At 55.1% G+C, this 23972-nt stretch overlaps 1 protein-coding gene across 3 annotated transcripts in view; it reads right to left on the bottom strand.

The window, feature by feature from the left end:
- The window catches only part of SPIRE2 (spire type actin nucleation factor 2), a 40783-nt gene extending 22767 nt beyond the window's left edge, over positions 1 to 18016 (bottom strand). For 2 of the 3 annotated variants that reach the window (XM_032284773.1, XM_032284774.1), the window contains exons 1-2: positions 17697 to 18016; positions 3475 to 3518 (exon numbers count right to left, since the gene is read on the bottom strand). In XM_032284773.1, the coding sequence (XP_032140664.1) occupies positions 3475 to 3518; positions 17697 to 17940 (288 nt within the window). In that variant the 5' untranslated portion in view covers positions 17941 to 18016. Of the gene's footprint in view, positions 1 to 3474; positions 3519 to 10180; positions 10441 to 17696 lie in introns of those variants that run through there. The other variant, XM_032284775.1, reaches the window with a different exon arrangement.
- Positions 18017 to 23972: the final 5956 nt, after the last annotated feature.

Here is a 23972-nt window from a genome sequence, read left to right as displayed (position 1 = left end):
AGAAGGCTCTAGAACCTGCCTCCTCCCTCCTAAAGAAACACCACAGAAGGCTCTAGAACCTGCCTCCTCCCTCCTAAAGAAACACCACAGAAGGCTCCTGAACCTGCGGGGACACTGTTAGAAAGTGTGAGGGTTCAGGGCAGTGCAGCCCCAGCCCACCCTATGACTCACTGTTGTCTCATGTCTGCTGTAGACGGGCAAGATGTGCAGGGAATCGAGGTCAGAGGGTGCCGGGGCAGTTACGGCCTAACAGCCACACCCAACCAGTGACAGCAGGACCCCTGGGGTGGGGGATCTCAGAGAGGAATCCTAGGGCCCCTCCTGGGCACAGTGACAAGCAGAGGGCAGGGTTTCGGGAAGCCAACTGGCCAGAGCCAGTGTTAATGCAATTTCCCAGTAGTCCTTTCTGGGCGCCAGAGGGAAATGCCAGGAAGGAGAGCATAGCAGGGGCAGAAAATGGTGGGGCTGGCCTCAGCTCCTGGGGTCCCTGGTCGTGTGGCTCCAATTCTAACCCGTGACACAGGAGAGGCCAAGGGAGCAGGCAGCAAAGCTCCCAACCCCCACGATGCACACAGCAGCACCCAACCCCTCTGGCCACTCCCTCCTTTTCCTGGCCAGAGCCAAAACGGTTAACTCCATGCCGTGCCTCTTATCTGATGGCTGCCTCCATAAAAGTTCTTTTGTGCCCAGGTCACTGGAAACTTTCTCTGAACAGCAAAAAACTTGCTTTCCCATAAGGAAAATTCTGGGCGGGGAGCCGGTCTCAGGGCCTCCCAGCTCCAGCCGCCCATAGCAGGTGCAGGCCTGGGGCAGCCGGTGGGCAGTAATGCCAGCCCGGGGCACCTGCCCAGGAAGCAAGGGGAATCCAGGAGCGAGAACTGAGATGAGCTCGCTAAGAAGTTCCCGCGCCCTCTTTCCTGGGAACAGGGCGACAAGGATAGTCAGGATAAGGGAAGTGTCTCAGACAAACAGTCCAGGCTGCATCCCGCAGACACAGCTGTCTGTAAAACGTTTCACAGGTGCCACAGCAGACCCGCTTTGGAAAGTTCCAGGCGGGCGGCAGCAGCTGTGACCCGCTTTGGAGACTTGGGACAGTGAGGCCAGCCGGCCTCCCGGCCCTGGGGTCCCAGACTTCAGAAACGTAAACTATATGGCAAAGTACACAACAGCAAGACAGAATGAAGAGCAAGCCGACACAGCCACACAGACCGGCCCCACGCATGTCCCAGGAAACTACGGACACCACAATGGCATCTCTACGGGGCCACCAAGCAACCCTGAGCGGCACGCTGTGGAAGGTATCAGCGCCCCAAGGTTCTCTGAGGTAGGAAGGCATCTCACCACTGAATTGTTGAGCATTACACGTGGTGACATAGAGTCTGGTTCTATTACCGTTTTAAAATTATCAGCAACAGACCACATATCCTCTTTTGGTCTCTCACACCCACCCTGGGTATACCACTATCTCTAATAATATATTAAAAAAAATCGGCCAGGCGCGGTGGCTCAAGCCTGTAATCCCAGCACTTTGGGAGGCCGAGGCGGGTGGATCACGAGGTAAGAGATCAAGACCGTCCTGGTCAACATGGTGAAACCCCGTCTCTACTAAAAATAAAAAAAAAATTCAGCTGGGCATGGTGGCATGTGCCTGTAATCCCAGCTACTCAGGAGGCTGAGGCAGGAGAATTGCCTGAACCCAGGAGACGGAGGTTGCGGTGAGCCGAGATCACACCATTGCACTCCAGCCTGGGTAACATGAGTGAAACTGCGTCTCAAAAAAAAAAAAAATAAATAACAAACTTGACGTTCAATTTTGGAAAAGGGCTAAAAAAAAAAACAAAAAGACAAAAATAAATAAATAAAATAAAAATAATTTTTTTTTTTAAAAAAAAAAGGCCAGGTACGGTGGCTCACATCTGTAATCCCAGCACTTTGGGAGTCTGAAGAGGGCAGATCACAAGGTCAGGAGATCAAGACCATCCTGGCCAACAGGCAAAACCCCGTCTCTACTAAAAATACAAAAATTAACTGGGTGTGGTGGGGCGTGCATATAGTCCCAGATACTCGGGAGGCTAAGGCTGGAGAATCGCCTGAACCCGGAAGGCAGGGGTTGCAGTGAGCTGAGATTGTGCCACTGCACTCCAGCCTGGTGAAAAAGCCCAGCGTGGTGGCTCACTCCTATAATCCGAGCACTTTGGGAGGCTGCAGTGGGCAGATCACAAGGTCAGGAGTTCGAGACCAGTCTGGACAACATGGTGAAACCCTGTCTTTATTAAAAATAGAAAAATTATCCAGGCGTGGTGGCGCGCACCGGCAATTGCAGCTCCTTGGGAGGCTGAGGCAGGAAAATTGCTTCAACCTAGCAGGCGGAGGCTGCAGTGAGCCGAGATCACGCCACTGCACTCCAGCCTGGATAACAGAGTGAGACGCTGTCTCAAAAAGCAAACAAACAGGCCGGGCGCGGTGGCTCACGCCTGTAATCCTAGCACTTTGGGAGGCCGAGGTGGGTAGATCACCTGAGGTCAGGAGTTCAAGACTGGCGTGGCCATCATGGTGAAACCCCATCTTTAAAAAAAAAAAAATTAAAAATTAAAAAAAAAGAAAAAAACAAATAAACAAAAAGCAAACAAACAAACAAAAAAGGCAGAAAAGGACAGGCACAGTGGCCCACGCCTATAATCCCAGCACTTCTGGAGGCTGAGGTGCGAGGGTGGCTTGAGCCCAGCCTGGGCAACATAGTGAGACCTTGTCTCAATCAAAAAATGAAACAAAATGAACACAATCAAAAAAACGAAGAAGACCAAAAAGGCAGCCAGGTATGGTGGCTCACGCCTGTAATCCAAGCACTTTGGAGGCCAAGGCGGGTGGATCACCTGAGGTCGGGAGTTCAAGACCAGCCTGAACATCATGGTGAAACCCTGTCTTTATTTAAATAAACAAATAAATAAAAAGAAAACCAAAAAGGCTGTAGAAAGACAAGACATGAAGCTGAGAACATTACTTCCGGGCAGGCTGGGAGGAGGAAGGTGACACCCTGTTGTTGAGGTCCCAGCTGTGGGTTGGGTGGGGTTTCTGGGCACTGGTCATCAGGCTGATTCTTCCTGTTTGCACCGGAAGTCCTCTCCCTGACCCAGGATCTGTGTCTGCGAGGCCAGCCCTGCAGACCTCACCTGGGCTCCTCATATGTCCAGATGCGGAAGGAAGTCGATACCACTGCCCTCTTCTCCCGGCTGGGGTGGGATGGCACCCATGGGGGCTCACAGGGGCCCTCCCCACCCTGGTGGTCTCCTTCCTGTCTGCTCTCAGTGAACAGTGTCTTCACCACGTCCCTACGAGTAAGCCTGTTGGATATTTTATCTGTGCCCTGCCTCCCTGAAACAACTATATAACTATCCATGCGTTATTACTTACATTTTAAGATGCAAGTACATTTTAATACATATCAAGTAATATTTGGAATTTTTTAAAAAGTACCTGGGCTTCCGAGCTGGCTACTGGCACCACCATGGTTGCAGGTTCTGTAAGAGAAGAGGGAGTTAGGGTATTTGTCAGCATCCCTGGGACCCTAACAAACATAGCTGTCACCCCACCTCCCCCTCAGGGACACACACCACATCCCCAGTCTCCGTGGGAACACCAGAAAGCTCACAGCAGGCCCATCCGCTCGGTCATGTGGACGCCCACCTATGAGGCCCAGCTCGAGCTGGCTCTAAGCGGGACACCCAGGTCTAGGGGCCAGAAGAGCAGCGCAGCCCCTGCTCGCAGAAGGATGATGGTCGGCCGGCAGACAGACCCCCAATGCCTCATGCAGCAGTCACACTCCGTCATGACCGCTGTGGGGTGGGGGGTGGAGAGCAGGCAGCGGGTCCCACAGAGCCCATCCCGGCGCAACAGGAGGCTGCCCCAGGGAAACTCAGCTTCCAGTGAGAGTGAAGAAGGATGAGGAGGAGGCTGGATGTGGTGTTTACACCTATAATCCCGGCACTTTGAGAGGCTGAGGTGGGAGAACTGCCAGGGGCCGGGAGTTCAAGACCAGCCTGGACAACATAGTAAGACCCTGTGGCTACAAAAAATGTAAAAACTACTTTGGGAGGCCGAGGTGGGTGGATCACTTGAGACCAGGAGTTCAAGACCAGCCAGACCAACATGATGAAACCCCATCTGTACTAAAAATATCAAATACAAAAATGAGCGACGCATGGTGGCAGGCACCTGTAGTCCCAGCTACTCAGGAGGCTGAGGCAGGAGAATCGCTTGAGCCCAGGTAGTGGAGGCTGCAGTGACCCAAGATCATGCCACTACATTCCCGCTTGGGCGACAGAGCGTGACTCCGTCTCAAAAAATATATAAAAATAAAAATAAAAAGATTAGCCGGGCATGGTGGCATGCGCCTGTAGTTCCGCTACTTGGGAGGACCACTGGAGCCCAGGAGGTTGAGGCCGCAGTGAGCCACGACAGCGTCACTGCACTCCAGCCTGGGTGACATGATGACACCGTCACAACAGAAAAAAGGAGGCCGGGCACCGTGGCTCACGCCTGTCATCTCAGCACTGTGGGAGGCCAACGCAGGGGGATTGCTTGAGATTAGGAGTTCAAGACCGGCCTGAGGAACACAGCAAAACCTCATCTCCCCGAAATGTACCAAAGATTAGCTGGGCATGGTAGTGTGTGCCTGTAGTCCCAGCTACGTGGGAGACTGAGGTGGGAGGATTACTTGCCCCTGTGAGGTGGAGGTTGCAGTGAACCGAGATCGCACCACTACACTCCAGCCTGGGCGACAGAAAGACCGGTCTCAAAAAAAAAAAAAAAAAAAAAAAACAGCAGCTCCATTGAGGCACGTCTTCAGGAAAGATCCCGTGGTCTGAAATGAGACACACCACCTGCCTAAGATTGAGGTTGTGCGCCCCCAAATCACAACACAGTCAGATGAGAAACCCAAGCTCAGAGGGAGTGACAGGCTTCAGTCGCTGAGTGGGTACAAGTCAGCATCCGACTGAGGCCCCAGTTTGGGGCTGTCCCCTGAGACTGCTCATGCCTGTCTCAGGGAGCGCAGTCCAACTGGAACTGCAGGTGGAAGCCGGAATCTCGCGCATTTCACTTGTGAAGCGTGGCCTCCGGGACGCCGGGCTGCGGCAAGCCTGCCTTGTGCAGGGCTCCTGTACAGCCCTGGAGGCTGCTCCAGGTCCCATGTCACAGATGAGGAAACGGAGACCCGGAGGGTGAATCTGTTTGCCCCAAGCTGTCGAGGTCAGTAGGTGCTGGAAGCAGGGCCAGGCCGTGGGACCCCAGGGTCTGTGCTGCTGACCGCTCCCCCCGCCTTCCCAAGACAGTGCAGTGTCTTGGGAAGGTGCAAGACACCTTTCCAAGGTGACTGGGTGAGGTGCAAAAAATCCACCCACTTCTACAGCCCTCCTTGAACTGCATGCAGGGGGTGCAATGCTAGAGCATGAGTCCCAGCTGCCTTAAATTCTTTCTAGAATGAGGTAAGATATGTACATGTATATAGAGATAAACCATGAAATTGTCTGCCTAGTGGACCTGCTAACTCCACAAATATTTTCAAAATGCCATCAAGAACCAGGAAGATTGCCAAAGATAAATGGAGTCTGATGCATTAACGTAATGGAAAGCAATCCACTCCCAGCATTAGCGGACGTAATAAGAATCGGGCAGCCCACCATGGCGGGTGGGAGGAGGGTATCCCCAGGCCCGGGGCAGTCCTGGCTGGGCATTCGGCAAGTTTGCAGCTGTGACTGGGTGAGGCAATGGGAAGGTGGAAGACATCAGACCCAAAGAAAAGTGCTCCCTGGAGAGACCAGGGCCCTGGGCTACTTGTGTGGGGAAAGGCTGACTGGGGGCTGGCCCTTCACAGACTCAGCCACGGTCAGGCGAGGACCTCAGTCCACTGGAAGCTTCTGGTTGGAGTAATTGTAATGTTTGTGCCCCTGGCTCAAATACTCCACATGTTAACAAAAAAGTTGTGCCAAAATTAAATGTTCATGGCCAGGCGCCGTGGCTCATGCCTGTAATCCCAGCACTTTGGGAGGCCAAGGCAGGTGGATCACCTGAAGTCGTGAGTTCGAGACCAGCCTGGCCAACATGGTGAAAACCCATTTCTACTAAAAATACAAAATGAAGCCGGGCACAGTGGCTCACACCTGTAATCCCAGGACTTTGGGAGGCAGAGGCAGGAGGATGAAAAGGTCAGGAGTTTGAAATCAGCCTGACCAACATGGTGAAACCACATCCCTACTAAAAATACAAAAATTAGCTGGGTGTGGTGGTGGGCACTTGTAATCCCAGCTACTCAGGAGGCTGAGGCAGGAGAATCACTTGAACCCAGGAGGTGGAGGTTGCAGTGAGCCGAGATCGAGCCATTGCACTCCAGCCCAGGTGACAGAGCAAGGCTCTGTCTCAAAAAAAAAAAATTAAGTGTTCATGAATCTAACTGCATTTAAGCTAAAAGGACCTGTGGTGTCTCTGGGCTCTGAGATGAGAGATTATCTGGGGGAGGCTCGTGGGCTGAGAGGCCTTCCAGCCAGAGCCTGAGCCTAGGACTCTGCTCAGATTCTGTAAAACTGGATGCTGAAAAATTATTCACTGTGGCCTCAATCTGCACAGCCATCCCACAAACGTTGGTGCCATGATTCCCTCGTGACAGATGAGGAAATTGAGGTTCAGGCAGGTTGAGAAACTGACCCAAGACCATACCCCTAATAAAGGGAGAAGCTGGGCCACCAAGCACGGCCAGACCACAGCAAGCAAGTCACCCCAACACCCAGGTATAAACGCACAGAGCTACCACAGACAGGTTGCCAACGTGGTCACACAGGGTTATGTAAACTATCTTGGGCTTATTTGAAAAATTCTCTCTAGGGGAGAGCAGATGGAGGCAGTGAGGGCTCGGGACTTATCGCGTCTGAGAGCAGCACGTTGAGGTGGGAGCCAGAGCAGGACCCCAGCTTCTGTCACCGCGTACCCCAACCTCCGCTGAGAGCTCAGAACTATTTCTCCCTGTAGGGAAGCACCACCTCAGGGAAAGAAGGAAAGCTACTGGGTTGTTTTTTTTTTTTTAAGAGATGGGGTTTCACCATCTTGGCCTGGCTGGTTTTAAACTCCTGACCTCATGATCCACCCATCTCGGCCTCCCAAAGTGCTGGGATTACAGGCGTGAGCCACCGCGCCCAGCCCCTTCTTGTTTTTTTAAACAGGGTCTTGCTCTCTGACCCAGACGGAGTGCAGTGGCCTGACCGCGTGGCCCGCTGCAGTCTCCACTTCCTGGGCTCAAGCAGTCCTCCTGCCTCAGCCTCCCAACGTGCGGGGTGAGTGGTGTGAGCCACCGCCCCTGGCCTCAGGTTTCTTTTGAATAAAATAACAAACGAGTAGAACCAAGACACCAGGGAGTCTTCTTTGAAGCAATCCTGTGTATGGTTGTAAAACATGACAGAGTTCATTTGAGAGAGAGAGGTCTGTGGGTCATTCGCAGCCGGAGATCCCCCAGCAGCTTCGAGAGGCAGTGCTGCTCCCACGGCAGGGAGGTGGCGCGTGGACAGAGGTTACCTCCATCTACCTGGGGTGGCAGCCCAGCGCGGCAAGGGGTTTGGCGGGAATGAGGCCCCCGGGAGGAGGTCGGATTCTGACCAGCCTGTGGCTGCTGGCACTGCGTATCCTGCCCCTGTGACCTCACTTCCCCACCTGCAGAACAAAAAGGACTCCTGCCCAATCTCACTCACGCTATAACCTCAAAGCACAAGTCAGGTGGCAGATACACAGACACGGTCCTTGGTGACAAGAGCGTGAGGCCACCAAGACCTCCTGGCCAGGTTTGGCCCAAGGGTGCCCTGCCCTTGACTCTCTAAGGCTTAGGGTCAGGACAGGGATGGCTCTGGGGGAGCCCATGCTCTCTGCATTGGAAGGGGTATGATTCCCCTTTTCTCCCCACCCCCAGAGAAAGGAGACCTCACACATCTCAAGGAGGCCACAATGTTTGGCTATACTGGGCCCACCCCCGGTGTACATGTGGCCCCCAGGAGTGTGTCAACACTGAAAGCAAGTAAAGCCCATCTCTCATCTCTCCTGCCTCAAGGGGCTTCCTGCCTTCCCAGGTCTCAGGCTGAGAGCTCTCAGAAGGACCCACTGGCCAGGGCAGACAGGGGGACGCAGCACACCCACTCCTTGTGGACACATGAACTGGCAGCAGCCCAAAGCAGGCCCCCTGCAGCAACTCGGCCAATGCTCCTGGAAGGTCCAGGCACCTGGCCGCACACCCACAACACCCCTTCTGACAGTTTAAACTCAAAACACAGTGTCCATCGGAGACATGGAGACACCCACACGGGGACACTGGGCAGCCAGGAAAGAGCGAGAGCCCTTTGTGTGGAGAAAACCCAAGACCCGCACTGAGGGAAAGAGAGGGCAGCCTGAGTCCAGGGGAGACGGAGCTGCCCGCCTGCTGCACAGACAAGAAACGGTGCCACCACTGGCCGCCGGAGGGGCTTCCGCTGTAGTCTACACATGGATTGGAGCATGTGGATGTGCAAGCATCAGGAAATCAACGTGTGTGAGCGTGAGCGGGCCCACGGCACCCACTTCAGTCTTAGAATTCAGGGTGGGAGCCTGGTGGTCCGGAGCAAACAGACCGTGTGGCCTCAGTGGCTCACGGCGCTTCCCTGAGCATCCCTGGTTCCCACAGATGAAATACACACATGACCTACCATAAAAGTTACTGCAGGCCAGGCGTGGTGGCTCACACCTGTAATCCTGACACTACAGAAGGCCAAGGCAGGCGGATCACCTGAGGTCGGGAGTTCGGGACCAGCCTGGCCGACACATGGTGAAACCCCCTCTACTAAAAATGCAAAATTAGCCTCACATGGTGGTAGGCACCATTAATTCCAGCTACTTGGGAGGCTGAGGCCAGAGAATCTCTTGAATCTGGGAGGGGGAAGTTTCAATGAGCCAGTATCATGCCACTGCACTCCAGTCTGGGTGGCAGAGCAAGACTGTCTCAGAAAAAAAAAGTCATTGCAAAGATTAAGTGAAAACAGACATCATGTCTGTCACTCAATAAGCCATCAATATGAGCTTGTTTCATTCTCAGGAAATAAATTTGAGGCCGGGTAGGGCGGCTCACGCCTGTAATCTCAGCACTTTGGGAGGCCAAGACGGCAAGTTAACCTGAGGTCAGAAGTTTGTGACCAGCCTGGCCAACATGGTGAAACTTGTCTCTACCAAAATACAAAAATTAGCTGGGCATGGTGGCAGGTGCCTGTAGTCCCAGCTACAAGGGAGGCCGAGGCAAGAGAATCACTTGAACCTGGGAGGTGGAGGTTGCAGTGAGCCAACATGGCGCCACTGGGCTCCAGCCAGGGCGGCACTCCAGCCAGGGCGGCAGAGCAAGACTCCATCAAAAAAAAAAAAAAAAAAGCTGTTGCTGAGAGCAAGCAAACGGAAGCCCAGAGGGAGAAACGCCCTCATGAAACCAGGGAGCCCATGTTTGTACAGCAAACAGAGGGTGCTCTTTGGGTCAGAAAGACCCATGTGTTGAGGCGTGTGCTTCCTCCCACATTCACTTCCGCCAGTGCACATCTCAGAGGGCGGTGGCTGACCCCTGGGGTGAGATCAACCCGCTTCTTCCTTAACCTCACACAGCCCCCACACGGGGCTCTCACAGGGTGTCCTCTCCCTGCAACAAGAACCCAGGTTGCTGGGCATCAGTTTGTGTGGAGACCCACGTCAGGGACTTGTGTGTTGGCCAAAGAACAGCCCCCAGCAGTCCCCGCATCCCCAGCTTCTCCGGCCCTTCAGTGGTACTCTGCACAGGGCTCCCACACCCAGCCGCTGCCTGCTGTGTCTCCAGGTCAGTCTCAAGGAGATCTGACGCTGGTCACGGCAGAAAGGCAGCAGCTGAGGGTGACAGCATCAGATTCTACCCAAGAAGGTGCCCTCCTTTCTGGCTGATGAAGACGTGCCTCCAGATTCGGGTACACCGCTAAACCCAGTCCATAAGGTCCAGCAAAGGTGAGGAACTGGCCCACGGCCACCCAGCTCAGACTCACCCTGGGCTAGCCTCAGCCCCGGGGCTGACACTGAGACCTCCACTCTTCCCCTCACCACCATCCCAGTCCCCTGAAGGCACAGCGCCGCATTCCTGCACGCTGCAGACCAGGGAACTTGTTACCTTCTCAGGCTGGCCTCAGAAGGTCAGATTCAGATGCTCTGGGTGGGGCTGAGCTCTGGCTTTAAAAGGCCTGCCACCGGAGCCTGGAGCCTGCTCCAGGGAGAGGACCTGCAATTACAGAACCCACGAGAGAAACCAGACACCGGCAGCTTTGAAAACACAGATTCCATCGCCCTGCAAAGACCTACGGAACCAGAATCTGGGGTGGGGGAATTTTTTTTCCAAGAAGGAGTTTCGCTCTTATTGCCCAGGCTGCAGTGCAATGATGCAATCTCAGCTCACTACAACCTCTGCCTTGCAGATTCAAGCGATTCTCCTGCCTCAGCCTCCTAAGTAGCTGGGATTACAGGTGTGCACCACCACATCCAGCTAATTTTTGTATTTTTAGTAGAGAAAGGGTTTCACCATGTTGGCCAGGATGATCTCGATCTCTTGGCCTCGTGATCCACCCGCCTCGGCCTCCCAAAGTGCTGGAATTACAGGCGTGAGCCACCGTACCCGGCCCTGACCTCTTAAACTGTAAGAGGATAACCTATGGTTTTGTTTTGCTTTGGTTGTTTTTGAAACGGAGTCTCGCCCTGTCGCTCAGGCTGGAGTGCAGTGGCGTAATCTCAACTCACTCCCACCTCCACCTCCCGGATTCAAGCAATTCACCTGCCTCAGCCTCCTGAGTGGCTGAGACTATAGGCGCATGCCACCACGCCCAGCTAATTTTTTTGTATTTTAGCAGAGACAGGGTTTCACTGTGGCCACGATGGTTTCAATCTCCTGACCTTGTGATCCGCCCGCCTCAGCCTACCAAAGTGCTGGGATTACAGGTGTGAGCCATTGCGCCCGGCTCCCATATGCTGTCTTAATGTTGTAAGCCAGCAGGTTGGTCATAATTTTTTGCCACAGAGACAGGAAACCCATACACTCCTTTTAAACTATTCCCACACACCCCACCTGTTCCTCAGTGCCGGAGAGACACAGGCACTGGAATGAAGGGGCCTTTGGAATGGGGAGGAGAGAGAAGCAGGGCCAGGCTGGGCCTTCTTCCAGGTGTCCTGGGCTTCCCCAGCACGAGCTGATTTGCCTAATTATCAGGTGTGTTTCTAGGCTGCATTCCTCCTAAACACGACCTCAACCTCAACCTCAACTGGAGCCCAAGGCCCTCTGAGGTGTTACAGTGAATGATCAGAGCTGAAACCCTCTGTCTTTCTGCGCTGAGACCCACTGGCATCTTTGCTTCAATGGGCCACATCCCAGGACCAGACCAACCAGTCCCTACAGGCTGTGGGAGCTGGCTCTCCCCACCAGTCCAATACCGCAGCGCTGAATGAGAAAGACATAGCAGAGTCTTTCCTTTTTGTTTTATTATTTTATTTTTTATTTATTTTTTTAAATGGGGTTTCACCATGATGGCCAGGCTGGTCTTGAACTCCTGACCTCAGGTGATCCACACACCTCAGCCTCCCAAAGCGCTGGGATTACAGGCGTGAGCCACTGCGCCCGGCTGCAGAGTCTTTCCTATCTGGGGCAGAGAAACTATTATCTGTGGACATCACGGTGCCGGTGCATTGGTGCAGGGGGACTGCAGGGTGGCAGGGAGGATGGGCCACATCCCCACCATTAACCAAACCTCAATGGCAGCACGGAGACCCCAAGGCTTCCCCGAAAAGCACAGGCAGAACTTGCAATGACTGGTCAGACCGGGGCTCAGGTCACACGGGCTACGGGGCTCCCAGACACAGTGACACAGGCTATGCTTACCGACGGCCACGCAGGCCGGGCAGTTTCAAGGATGTCTACATAAAGAAAACATGCTTGCTGAAGGACTGCCTTCCTGTGAGGTAATCCTTGCTCAGAGGTGAGACTAAATCGGGAATGCTATCTACAAACAAAGCCCAGCTCAAACACAGACACACCCAGCTCACCCTGCACCCACATGGTGCCCCTCCCAGGGCTGGCACTGTCACACACAGCGGCCAGCCTCCTTCCCACTTTTACATAGGAGCCCTCAGGGATGGAGGTCATTTGACATCACCGAGAAATCTGTCCAGAGGACGCCCAGAGCCCCCCGCCCCTCCCCGCATCCCTCATGCACTTTGCAGAACCACTCCTGTTCCACCGGCTGGAACCACGATTCAGGGTGAGATTCACGACCCGAACCCACACGTGCTGCTCCCGAGGCAGCTCCAGAGAGGCACGCAGAGGCACGGGGTCCCTCGCTGCCCCAAAGCCAGTGCTCCGGAGCTGGGCTTGCCCCAGGGCCGCACAGATGTTGACGCCGGCGCAGGGGCTATGTCACTCCCATGTCACAGAGGAGGAGACTGAGAGGGAAGCACAAAGGCATAACTTCTCAGCCCAGCAAGCCAAGGAGCCTGAGCTGAGCCACCCCAACACCGCCTGGGTGGTGGCTTCCCCTTCATGGGTTTTAGTTTTCTCGTTTGTAAAATGGGAATCAAAACAGTACCTTTCCCATCAGAGGCGCAAACGAGAGGATAGAGAGGCACAGCTCAGCCCTGCCCTGCCCACGCCCCTCAGCAGGGGCTTCGCCTGGATGCTGAAACAAGGTACCCACCTGTCAGAGCACCTGGCCTGGTCTCCACACCTTGTCCTCACCGAGTGTCCCCCGCCAGGGTGCAACACAAGCAGAGCCTGGCTGGGCGCGGTGGCTCACGCCTGTAATCCCAACACTTTGGGAGGCTGAGGCGGGCAGATCACGAGGTCAGGAGTTTGAGACCAGCCTGGCCAACATGGGAAACCTCATCACTACTAAAAATACAAAAATTACTCTAGGCACACTGGCTCATGCCTGTAATCCCAGCACGTTGGGTGGCTGAGGCGGGCAGGTCATGAGGTCAAGAGATCGAGACCATCCTGACCAACACGGTGAAACCCCATCTCTACTAAACATACAAAAATTAGCCAGGTGTGGTGGCACATGCCTGCAGTCTCAGCTACTTGGGAGGCTGAGGCAGCAGAATTGCTTGAACCCAGGAGGCGGAAAGATTTTCCTTCTCAGGAGGAGGAAAATATTCTCTCCTCTGGAAGCACAATTTCATCTTTCCAATCTGTTCTTGCTTTTCTCCAGCACAACTACAGACACCATCTCCAGAAAACAATGAAACACTCACCTGCACACAACTGCAGAGAGCTATTTTAAAATAAAGGCAAGCGAACCAGACAGTCCTGGACACTGAGGCGGCCCAGCCAGCCCAGCTCCAGTGGCAGCACCAGAGGGCTGGCTGCAGGGTGGAGGCCCGCGGCCGTACACCGTGTCCTCAGCAAAGGTGGACTCCAGCACACAGACATGCAAATGGGCTTCTGCGGGTGAAACGGATCCCCCTTCACACAGGCAGTGCCCAGGACGTCGCACTGCGGGCTGCTTCCTGGGCCCACATCCCCCTCAACCCTCAGCCCACACGTGCTGCCATCGCTCCAACTTCGGGAGGAGGAATGGGGGTGAGAAGCCAGGGCTTGCTCATCGGCGCGGTGTGGGATGGAGAGGGAGCCAGAGGAGAAAGGAGCTTTGTACCCCACAGAGCTCCCAACACGGACACGGTGCCCAGTGCTGCCTAGATGAGATGAATGGATTGGGAAGGCTTCATTTTGATCCGTCTGAGAGCACGGGGGGCTGCCAAGCTGCACGATGCCAGAGCCAGTGCTCTAAGGGTGCCTTAGGGGTAGATGGCCTGAGCCAGGCAGCAGGGGCAGGGGCAGGAGGAAGGGAGGGACACCTCGAGGACCAGCACTGTGGGGCATCCTAGCGTAACGGGTGAGGCCTGCCTGTGAAAAAGGGTAGCATCCAAAAAACATTAAAAAAAAAATAGGGTCACGTGTAAACCATCTGAGCAAGGTGAAGAAGCCGAAGGTGATGAAGGACTGTCCCGCCCGCCCGCCTCATGTGAACCACACAGACACTCATCAGCACCGCATCCCAGACGGATTTGAGAAATCAGCCAGTGGGCATGGTAGTGTGGTGGCCCACGCCTGCAATCCCAAAATTTTGGGAGGCTGAGGCAGGAGGATCACCTGAGGTCAGGAGTTCAAGACCAGCCTGGCCAACATGGTGAAACCCCATCTCTACTAAAAATACAAAAATTACCCAGGTGTGGTGGCGCGCACCCGTAGTCCCAGCTATTGGGGAAGCTGACGCAGGAGAATCGCTTGAACCCAAAAGGCAGAAGGTGCCGTGAGCAGACATCTCACCACTGCACTCCAGCTCGGCGACAGAGGGAGACTCCATCTCAACAAACAAGAGATCTTTTCCCTCTGGACTTCTGGAAAAGAAAAAAAAAAACTAATAAAAAAATAAAGAGAAATCGGCCTTGACTCAGGGAACAGCTCCCCACACAGCAGTGATGCCTGACAGAGTTTCCTGCCTAGATTTTTACAAAGTAACGCTCCATCATGAGGTTTTAATAATGGCCTCTTAAAATAACTTCACATGGGACCACGTGCCTGTAATCCCAGCATTTTGGAAGGCCAAGGCGGGCAGATCACGAGGTCAGGAGTTTGAGACCAGCCTGGCCAACACAATGGCAAAACCCTGTCTCTACTAAAAATACAAAAATTATGCCAGGCACAGTGGCTCATGCCTGTAATCCCAGCACTTTGTGAGGCTGAGGCAGGAGGATCACCAGGTCAAGTGATCGAGATCATCCTGGCCAACATGGTAAAACCTCATCTCTACTAAAAATACAAAAATTAGCCAGGTGTGGTGGCGTGCACCTGTAGTCCCAGGTACTTGGGAGGCTGAGGCAGGAGAATCACTTGAACCCAGGAGGTGGAGGTTGCGCCACTGCACTCCAGCCCAGGCAAAAGTGTGAAACTCCATCTCAAAAAAAAAAAAAAAAAGCTTCCAAGCAGTCATGAGGTCTTCAGAGTAAAGATTAGCAAATATGTTCTAGTCATTTTTTTTCTGATGTTAGCTTGGAAATGAGAAGTATTACAACTTGTGTGCTGAGATGATATTATGTATCCTTCCAAATACGGTTTAGTTTTTTGTTGGGGATTTTTTTTTTTTTTTTTTTTTTATTGAGACGGAGTTTCGCTGTTGTTGCCCAGACTGGAGTGCAATGGCACGATCTCGGCTCACCGCAACCTCCGCCTCCTGGGTTCAAGCAATTCTCCTGCCTCAGCCTCCCGAGTAGCTGGGACTACAGGCATGCACCATCATGCCCAGCTAATTTTTGTATTTTTAGTAGAGACGGGGTTTCACCTTGTTGACCAGGATGGTCTCGATCGCTTGACCTCGTGATCCACCCGCCTGGGCCTCCCAAAGTGCTGGGATTATAGGCGTGAGCCACCGCGCCCGGCCAGGGGTTTTTTTTTTGAGACGGAGTCTCACACTGTCGCCCAGGTTATAGTGCAATGGCACAATCTCAGCCCATTGCAATCTCTGCCTCCCAGGTTCAAGCGATTCTCCTGCCTCAGCCTCCCAGGCAGTTGGGATTCCAGGCATGCACCACCACGCCCAGCTAATTTTTTTACATTTTTAGCAGAGATGGGGTTTCACCATGTTAGCCAGGATGGTCTTGAACTCCTGACCTCATGATCTGCCCACCTTGGCCTACAAAAGTGCTGGGATTACAGGCATGAGCCACCACGCCTGACCCCTGTTGTTGGTTTTTTTCAAAGTTGTTTTACCCATCGACTGCCCATATTCAGTTTGTGCGAGAGGACGGGCACTGAAGGTCCGAGGTTACAGGTGGAGAGATTCAACTGGCGTAAAAAACTGAGACTGAAGTGCTGGCAAGTGAGATGTGGACGTTTTCCTATTATATTTACAGGGGGAAATAACTATGGACCTTTTAGTGTACCTACTTATCATTTAAGTCCCAGAGAAAGGCTGGATTGGCCACCTTTGAGGAGACAGCTGGCCTAAAGTCTCAGCTGACTCACAGAAGCACAAGGATGGCAGAGGAAGTTCAGGGTAATAATAGATTTTTCTTAAACCCTAAAGAGACAGCAAGTCATAAACCTCATTCACCTTTATGAGACAAGGTTATGAACTGAAACCAAAGATCGTATCAAATAAAAAATGAATTGGACCAGAGACGGGTGCCACCCACTAAGGGCTCTGCCTGCACTTTGAACCCCAGCCAGGAACTGCTGCCTCACAGTCCTCCAGGACTGTGAGGACCAGGAAGGGGCCACACCACCCAGCGGATGGCAGTGGAGAGAATCAGATCACTGCTGTGAAGACACCTTGCATAGCACCGACAGGAAGCAGGCAGCTGGGCTCCCGCACGGTTCAGGGACAAACCAGAAGCCCTCAGTTCTAACCAGCGGCAAACTATTTAACCACTCTGTGCCTCGGTTTCCCCATCTTTACAGTCAGAGGGTCAGACGGACTAGGCTGCCTATGGCTCTCTCCTGCTCTGCACTGACCTCCAGGGATGGGGTGGAGCCCAGGCACCAGCTCACAGAGGCTCTGTGAGCACACAGCCTCCCAGCCCTCTGGGCACAGCCCTGAGGGGCGCCACACTGAACCTAAACACTGCTACTGTCTGGGTGCCTGTGCAAGCCTAGGCTGCTCGTCTCCCCAGCGGGAGGAACACCATCAAGGCCTGCTCTTGCTGTCACCTGTGTGGGATACAGCAAATGGCAGGAGTGTGGAAGCAGCTGCGACGGAGTGGGGGATGAGCAGAACCTGGTGAAGGAACAGGGAAGGCCCTTGGGTGGGCACAGCAGCCCCCACCCTCCAGGGCTGTGTCAGTGGCTTCTGTCTGGCCTTGCCCTGGCCCTTCCTGGTCCTCCACAAAGGCCGCTCATGCAAACCCACAGCTGTCAGGCCTAGAAAGAGTCTCGCTGTGCCCCTCAGCAGGGTACCAGCAATTGGGGTGATATCCTGTGCTCCAAGCCAGAACTCCAGCTCTCCAGGGAAGAAAGAACTTTTTTTTTGGTAAAGGGTAAAATAAGCACTTAAGCTCACCATCTTACTAACTTCAAGTATCTTTCTAGGGCTTAATTGTTGGTTCTGGTTGATGGTTAAGAACAGAAACAGCAAGCAAGCTGTCCCCGCAATTTTACACCCCCCCCCCCGAAATTTTACACCCCACCGCAATTTTACACACACCCCGCAATTTTACACACACCCCACAATTTTACACCCCCTACAATTTTACACCCCCCCCCACAATGTTACACACCCCGTGCTCTCCCAGTTAAACCCGGGAATGTGGAGTCGTTCAGACGCCAAGTGAGAGGCGCAGCCCACCTCCCACCGGGGGACATGCCCGCGGGGACGCTTCTGTCTCCTCTCCCGCTGCAGGCGGGAGGGGGCGGCCCCTGGCGGGAGGACTCGCCTCGGCAGCGGCCGAGCTCGCGGCTCCCCAGACGCCGGGCCCAGCTCCAGGGCCGTCCCGGAGGAAGCGCGGCCACCGGGAGCCCGCTCCGCGCGGGGCTTCCGGGAGGGTTAGGGGAGGAAACGGGGGTCCCCGCTCCACAAACGGCCGCAGCGCCTCTGCCGGGACACCCCCCGGGGCGGGACGGACACCCCAGACCTCGGCCCCCGCCCCGGCCTCACCCGCGGCCTCGGGCTCCCGCGCCCCGACCGAGCCGTCCCCGCGCAGCAGGAGGTCCCCGGTGTCCCGCAGGCGCCGGCCCGGCGCGCCCCGCAGCCCGCGGCAGCCCTGGAAGCACACGGCCCACGCCTGCTCCTCGTTGAGCGGCTGCTCGTAGGCCTTCAGCACCTCCTCCAGGGACAGCTCCCACGGCTCCGTGCGCCCCGAGCCCGCCGCGTCGCCGCCGCAGCTGCTGGCCCGGGCCATGGCGGGGCCGTCATCGCCGCCCGCGCGCCCGGCCCGCGTCCGTGCAGCCGCGCCTAACGCCCAACGCCGCGCAGGGTCCGCCGGGCTGCCCCGCCCCGCGCCAGCGCCGCAGGTGGGGGGCGGGGCGTGGGGCGTGGGGGCGGGGCGGGGCGGAGGGGCGGAGGGGCGCGGGGGGCGGGGCGTGGGGGCGGGGGCGGGGCGGGGGGGCTGTGCTGGGGCGTGGGGCGGGGCGGGACGTGGGGCGCGGGGGCGGGGCGAAGGGGCGCGGGGGCGGGGCGCGGGGCGGGGCGCGGGGCGGGGCGGGCTGGACGTGGGGGCCGGTGGTGAAGGGAGGAGGGGCGGGGCGGAGTCGGAGGGGGAGGAGTCCCGTGGGGGAGGGGCGCCGGAAAGGGACCCGGTGGGGAAGGGCTCGGAGAGGGGAGGGCAGGGGCTCGGGAGGGGCTCGGAGGAGGAGGGGTGCGGTGCAGGTGTAGGGGGTCGGGCGCGGGCAGGCGCGGCAGAGATGGGGGCGCGGGGGCGCGGGGGGCGCGGGGGGCGCGGGGGCTGGGGGGGCGCGGGGGGGCGGAGGGGGCGCGGGGGGGGCGCGGGGGGGCGCGGGGGGCGCGGCTCCAGGCAGGACCGGGGTGAGGGGTGGGGGCCTGCAGACATGGGCCGGGCCCTGTGCTCTCTGACACGCGGTGACACCCCCGGCGCTCCCCGCAGACCCAGACGCCCGGCTCCCACGCAAGCTCGGGCCGGCGTCCAGCGGGGACACCGGTGACCGCGGGGGTTGGGGCTTTGCCTCTGGGAACGTGGGAGGCAGCCGGGAGGAGCGCGCGCCTCCGCCCCCGCCACGCGCGCGCCAGCTGGGCGAGCTGAGCAGACAAAGCCCGCAGTGGCCTCCCCGAGCCCCGGGCAAGGTGCCCTCCGGGGGTTGCCGCAGGGCGGCTGGTGTGAGGGCGACTCCCCGCATCCGCCTGCAGGTACGAAGCCCTTTTAGTAAATGCCCTGCCCAGCAGGGACTGTGTCTGCAGTGTGTCTCCAGGATGTCCGCGAACAGCAAACACACGCGGGTGGCCAGTGATGCTCCGCAGCCCATTTGGGGCTGGCTGTGTCTTCAGGCCGGGTCCCTCCGGGAGGCTGGGTGGTGGCCCGAGGGGCGCGCGGCGAGCTCGGCTGGGGCTCATCCCCAGGCCCCTTCAGCCGTAGCTGTGCCGGATCTGAGTAACTGGGGGAGAACACGCAGCTGAGGCATAAACGGCAATAACGCTGCGGACCCCAAGTCTGGCTGCTGCCGGTACCACCCAGGCAGCGTGAAATGCAGATTCCTGGGTTCCACGGCTGGAGATTCTGATGCAGGCCTGAGGCGAGACTTCGGACATTTAAAGTTCCCTGGTCACCCGGGAGTTCTAGACCCTCCTGGACAACATAGTGAGATCCCATCCCAAAAAAGAAATTCCACAGTCATTTTTTTTCTCACAGGCTGAAGTGAGAAAATTATACACTCCTAACTCACTATAACCTCAGATTCCCGGGCTCAAGAGACTCTCCCAACTCAGCTTCCTGTGTAGATGGGACTAAAGGCATGAACACTACGCCCAGCTGATTTTTTCTATATTTGGTGGAGGTGGCAGCTGATCATGTCGCCCAGGCTGGTCTTGAACTACTGGGCTCAAGCAATCCACCCACCTTGGTCTCCCAAAGTGCTGGGATGACAAGCGTGAACGACCTTGCCTGCTCCAGCTGCTCTTTTATTCTATAAGCAGAAATGAGTTTGATGATGAGGAAATGTGACTGAAGTTTTTATCATCAATAGTGGGCAACTTTTGGCCGGACGTGGTGGCTCACGCCTGTAATCCCAACACTTTGGGAGGCCTAGGCGGGCAGATCATGAGGTCAAGAGATCGAGACCATCCTGGCCAACATGGTGAAACCCCGTCTCTACTAAAAATACAAAAATTAGCTGCAAGGGAGGCTGAGTCAGGAGAATTGCTTGAACCTGGGAGGCAGAGGTTGCGGTGAGTCGAGATTGTACCATTGCACTCCAGCCTGGGCAACAAGAGCAAAACTCCGTCTCAAAAAAAAGAAAAATAGTGGGCAATTTTCACATCTTTCTTTGGTTCCCCGAGCTAAAACACACGACCAAAGTAACAGGAGTGGGCTGGGCACGGTGGCTCATGCCTGTAATCCCAGTACTCTGGGCGGCCAAGGCAGGCAGATGGCTTGAACCCAAGAGACTGAGACCAGCCTTAGCAACATGAGACCCTATGTCTACAAAACTTTTTTTTTTTTTTTTTTTTTTTTGAGACAGAGACTCGCTCTGTCGCTCAGATTGTAGGGCAGTGGCACGATCTTGGCTCACTGCAATCTCTACCTCCTGGTTCAAGTGATTCTCCTGCCTCAGCCTCCTGAGTAGCTGGGACTACAGGTGTGTACCACCACACTCAGCTAATTTTTTTGTATTTTTGGTAGAGACGGGGTTTCACTATATGGGCCAGGATGGCCTTAATCTCCTGACCTCATGATCCGCCTGCCTCGGCCTCCCAAAGTTCTGGGATTACTTGCGTGAGCCATCTCACCCGGCCAAAACTTAAAAAAAAATTAGCTGGGTGTGATGGTGTGTGCCTGTAGTCCCAGCTACTTTGGAGGCTAAGGCAGGAGGACCACTTGAGCCTGGGAGGTGGACGCTGCAGCAAGCTGTGATTTCACCATTGCACTCCAGCCTGAGTGACAGTGAGACCCTGTGTCTAGTAAATACATACATAAAGACTAACAAGAGCCCTGGGGCTTTGCAGAAGGAAAACGAGCTGAGCTGGGTGGGGGCAGGGTGCTGTGCCCTGAATACAGTGAGCCGCAAACCTGGCCGTCAAGCAAATCTCCCCTCCTCATCTGCCCCTGCCAGCCCAGGATGGTTACCAACAAAGGTTAAGTTAGGAATTTCAAGTTCTGCCTTAGAAGAGCAACAGCAGAAAACTTCCCATGAGGCATCGTCTTTATGCAGGAGCAGCAGTCTCTACATTTGTGGTAATGAGAGTCCCTGGCCCACACAATGCCAGACGTCTCATGATGGGGAATTGTTCTCCGCTGACGGGTCAGCTGATCCCGTGGGCCTGCACAGGGTGGTTTCTCCCTGAGGATCCACGAGAATGAAGGCTTCCCTTTGCAACACCCCACTGAGTAGGTCTCTCCATCCCTGGCCAGAAGTCAAGCTGGGGGACGTTGCTGTCACCTGGCCTGGCCCATCACCCCCCCAGCATGCATCGGATGCAGCCTCAGCACTGCCACAGTGCAACACTGCTGGGGGCATTGGGAAGAAGATGGCAATTATCCTAGTGGAAAGCTGGCTGGGGCACAGCAGGGACCTTCTCTCTTCCTCAAAGGGCCTCACATGTCCCTTTCTGACCACAAGGTTTTAGGGTGTCATTTTTGAGCTGAGTCCTGCAGCCACGGCTGCATCCTGGCAAGGACCTGGTGCTGACTCACCTGGCTGAACAGTGATCCTTGAGGTCACCTGAGTGGGATATCGTGACCGTTTCTCAACTGACAGTAATCTTCCTATCTGGGATCCCTATGGAACACCGAGATTTTACAGAAAAAAAAAATTATTTTGTTTTGACACAGAGTCTCACTCTGTCACCCAGGGTGGAGTGCAATAGCACGATCTCAGCTCACTGCAACCTCCGCCTTCCCAGTTCAAGCATTTCTCCTGCCTCGGCCTCCCGAATAGCTGGGACTACAGGCACCTGCCCTCACGCTGAGCTGCTTTTTGTATTTTTAGCAGAGAGGGGGTTTCACCATGTTGGCCAGGAAGGTCTCAATCTCCTGACCTCGTGAGCCGCCTGCCTCGTCCTCCCAAAGTGCTGGGATTACAGGTATGCGCCACCGTGCCTGGCCTTTACTAACAAAATTTAAAAGCTAGGTTACATTTACTTATTTCTTGCTATCTGAGGGTTTGCTCCTGAACCCGTGACCAAACTGGGGAAGGAGAAGCATCTGCTTTCTTGATGCTCATAGAAACTAGGTTTTCTTCCCTTAGGTCATTTACACACATCCCCCAAAAAGTACCAGATGAGACTTAGAAATGGGCCTAAGGGCCGGGCGCGGTGGCTCAAGCCTGTAATCCCAGCACTTTGGGAGGCCGAGGCGGGTGGATCACGAGGTCAAGAGATCGAGACCATCCTGGTCAGCACGGTGAAACCCCGTCTCTACTAAAAATGCAAAAAATTAGCTGGGCATGGTGGTGCGTGCCTGTAATCCCAGCTACTCAGGAGGCTGAGGCAGGAGAATTGCCTGAACCCAGGAGGTGGAGGTTGCGGTGAGCCGAGATCGCGCCGTTGCACTCCAGCCTGGGTAACAAGAGCGAAATTCCGTCCCAAAAAAAAAAAAAAAAAAAAAGAAATGGGCCTAAGGTGAGAAGTTGGCCCAGCATGCCATAAGGCGGCCGTGCAGTAAGGCAGCAAGGGGGTTTCAGCCTCCTAGACAGGGGCCCTGAGAGTCACTTTCAACCTGGTAGTGAGAATTTAACAGTGAGGTCATAGGGAGAGACCACTGATCAAACTGCCCCATGACTCCAGCTCTCAGTGTAGCTGGGTTCCCATCTGGCTGGTGTCGCTCCTCACACAGGGATGAGTCCCTCCCATTAGTCACTCAAGTCCGAGGGAAGATGCCCATTTCCTCCTGCGGTCAGGGAGTAGGCAGGGCCGGGCGCATGGCACATGCCTGTAGTCCCAACTACCCGGGAGGCTGAGGCGGGAGGATCGCTTGAGCCCAGGAGTTCTGGGCTGTAGGGCACTATGCCAGTCGGGTGTCCGCACTGAGTTCGGCATCAATATGGTGACTTCCCGGGAGGAGGGGACCACCAGGTTGCCTGAGGAGGGGTGAACCGGCCCAGGTCAGAAATGAAGGCAGTCAAAACTCCCGTGCTGATCAGTAGTGGAATCGCACCTGTGAATAGCCACTGCCCTCCAGCCTGGGCAACACAGCGAGTCCCTGTCTCAAAAAAAAAAAAAAAAGAAAAGAAAAGAAAAGAAAGAAAAAAGAAAGGGAGCAGGCAGGGCCAATACTTTTGATTGAAAACTCTATTCAGCCTGTGAGCTCTACTATAAAGAACTCATGCGTATAACCACAGGAATACACATAGCAGGGAAGAGCAAATACCAGCTTTTTTTACGCTGAGCAAAGCAAACGTCTGATTACAGTGAGAACTGTGGTTATTCTCGGTTGATAACGCCACCAGGGCTATAAAACATTTAGATATTTGTCCATGAAATATGCAACGGACATCAGAATCAAAGAAATACTTGTTCCTTCATAACTTGAACTTGCCAACTGGATTTATTTTAGGAATAAAACATTGTCTGGGCGTGGTGGCTCACACCCAGCGCTTTGGTAGGTTGAGGCAGGCGGATCATTTGAGGCCAGGAGTTCAAGACCAGCCTGGCCAACATGGCAAAACCCCATCTCTACTAAAAATACAAAAAGTTAGCTGGGTGTGGTATCTCGTGCCTGTAGTCCCAGCTACTCAGGAGGCTGAGGCAAGAGAATCTCTTGAACCCGGGAGTCAGAGGTTGCAGTGAGCTGAGATTGCACCACTGCACTCCAGCCTGATGACCGAGCAAGCTTCATTTAAAAAAAAGAAAAAGATACAAGACATTGTATTTCCAGCTGTTAAAAAAGGGACTCAATCGGCCGGGCATGGTGGCTCATACCTGTAATCCCAGCACTTTGGGACGCTGAGGCAAGTGGATCACGAGGTCAAGAGATCAACACCATCCTGGCCAACCACGTGTCTACTAAAAAAAAAAAAAAAATTAGCAGGGCATGGTGGTGCATGCCTGTAATCCCAGCTACTCAGGAGGCTGAGGCAGGAGAATTGCTTGAAACTGGAAAACAGAAGTTGCAGTGACTCAGGACCACGCCACTGCACTCCAGCCTGGTGAAAGAGGGAGTCTCAGCCGGGCGCGGTGGCTCAAGCCTGTAATCCCAGCACTGTGGGAGGCTGAGGCAGGTGGATCACGAGGTCAAGAGATCGAGACCATCCTGGTCAACATGGT

Source organism: Sapajus apella, unplaced genomic scaffold, assembly GCF_009761245.1.
Source record: "Sapajus apella isolate SASKATOON/1434 unplaced genomic scaffold, GSC_monkey_1.0 scaffold15, whole genome shotgun sequence".
NCBI classification, from domain to species: Eukaryota; Metazoa; Chordata; class Mammalia; order Primates; family Cebidae; genus Sapajus; species Sapajus apella.
This window is presented reverse-complemented; position numbering and strand designations above follow the sequence as displayed.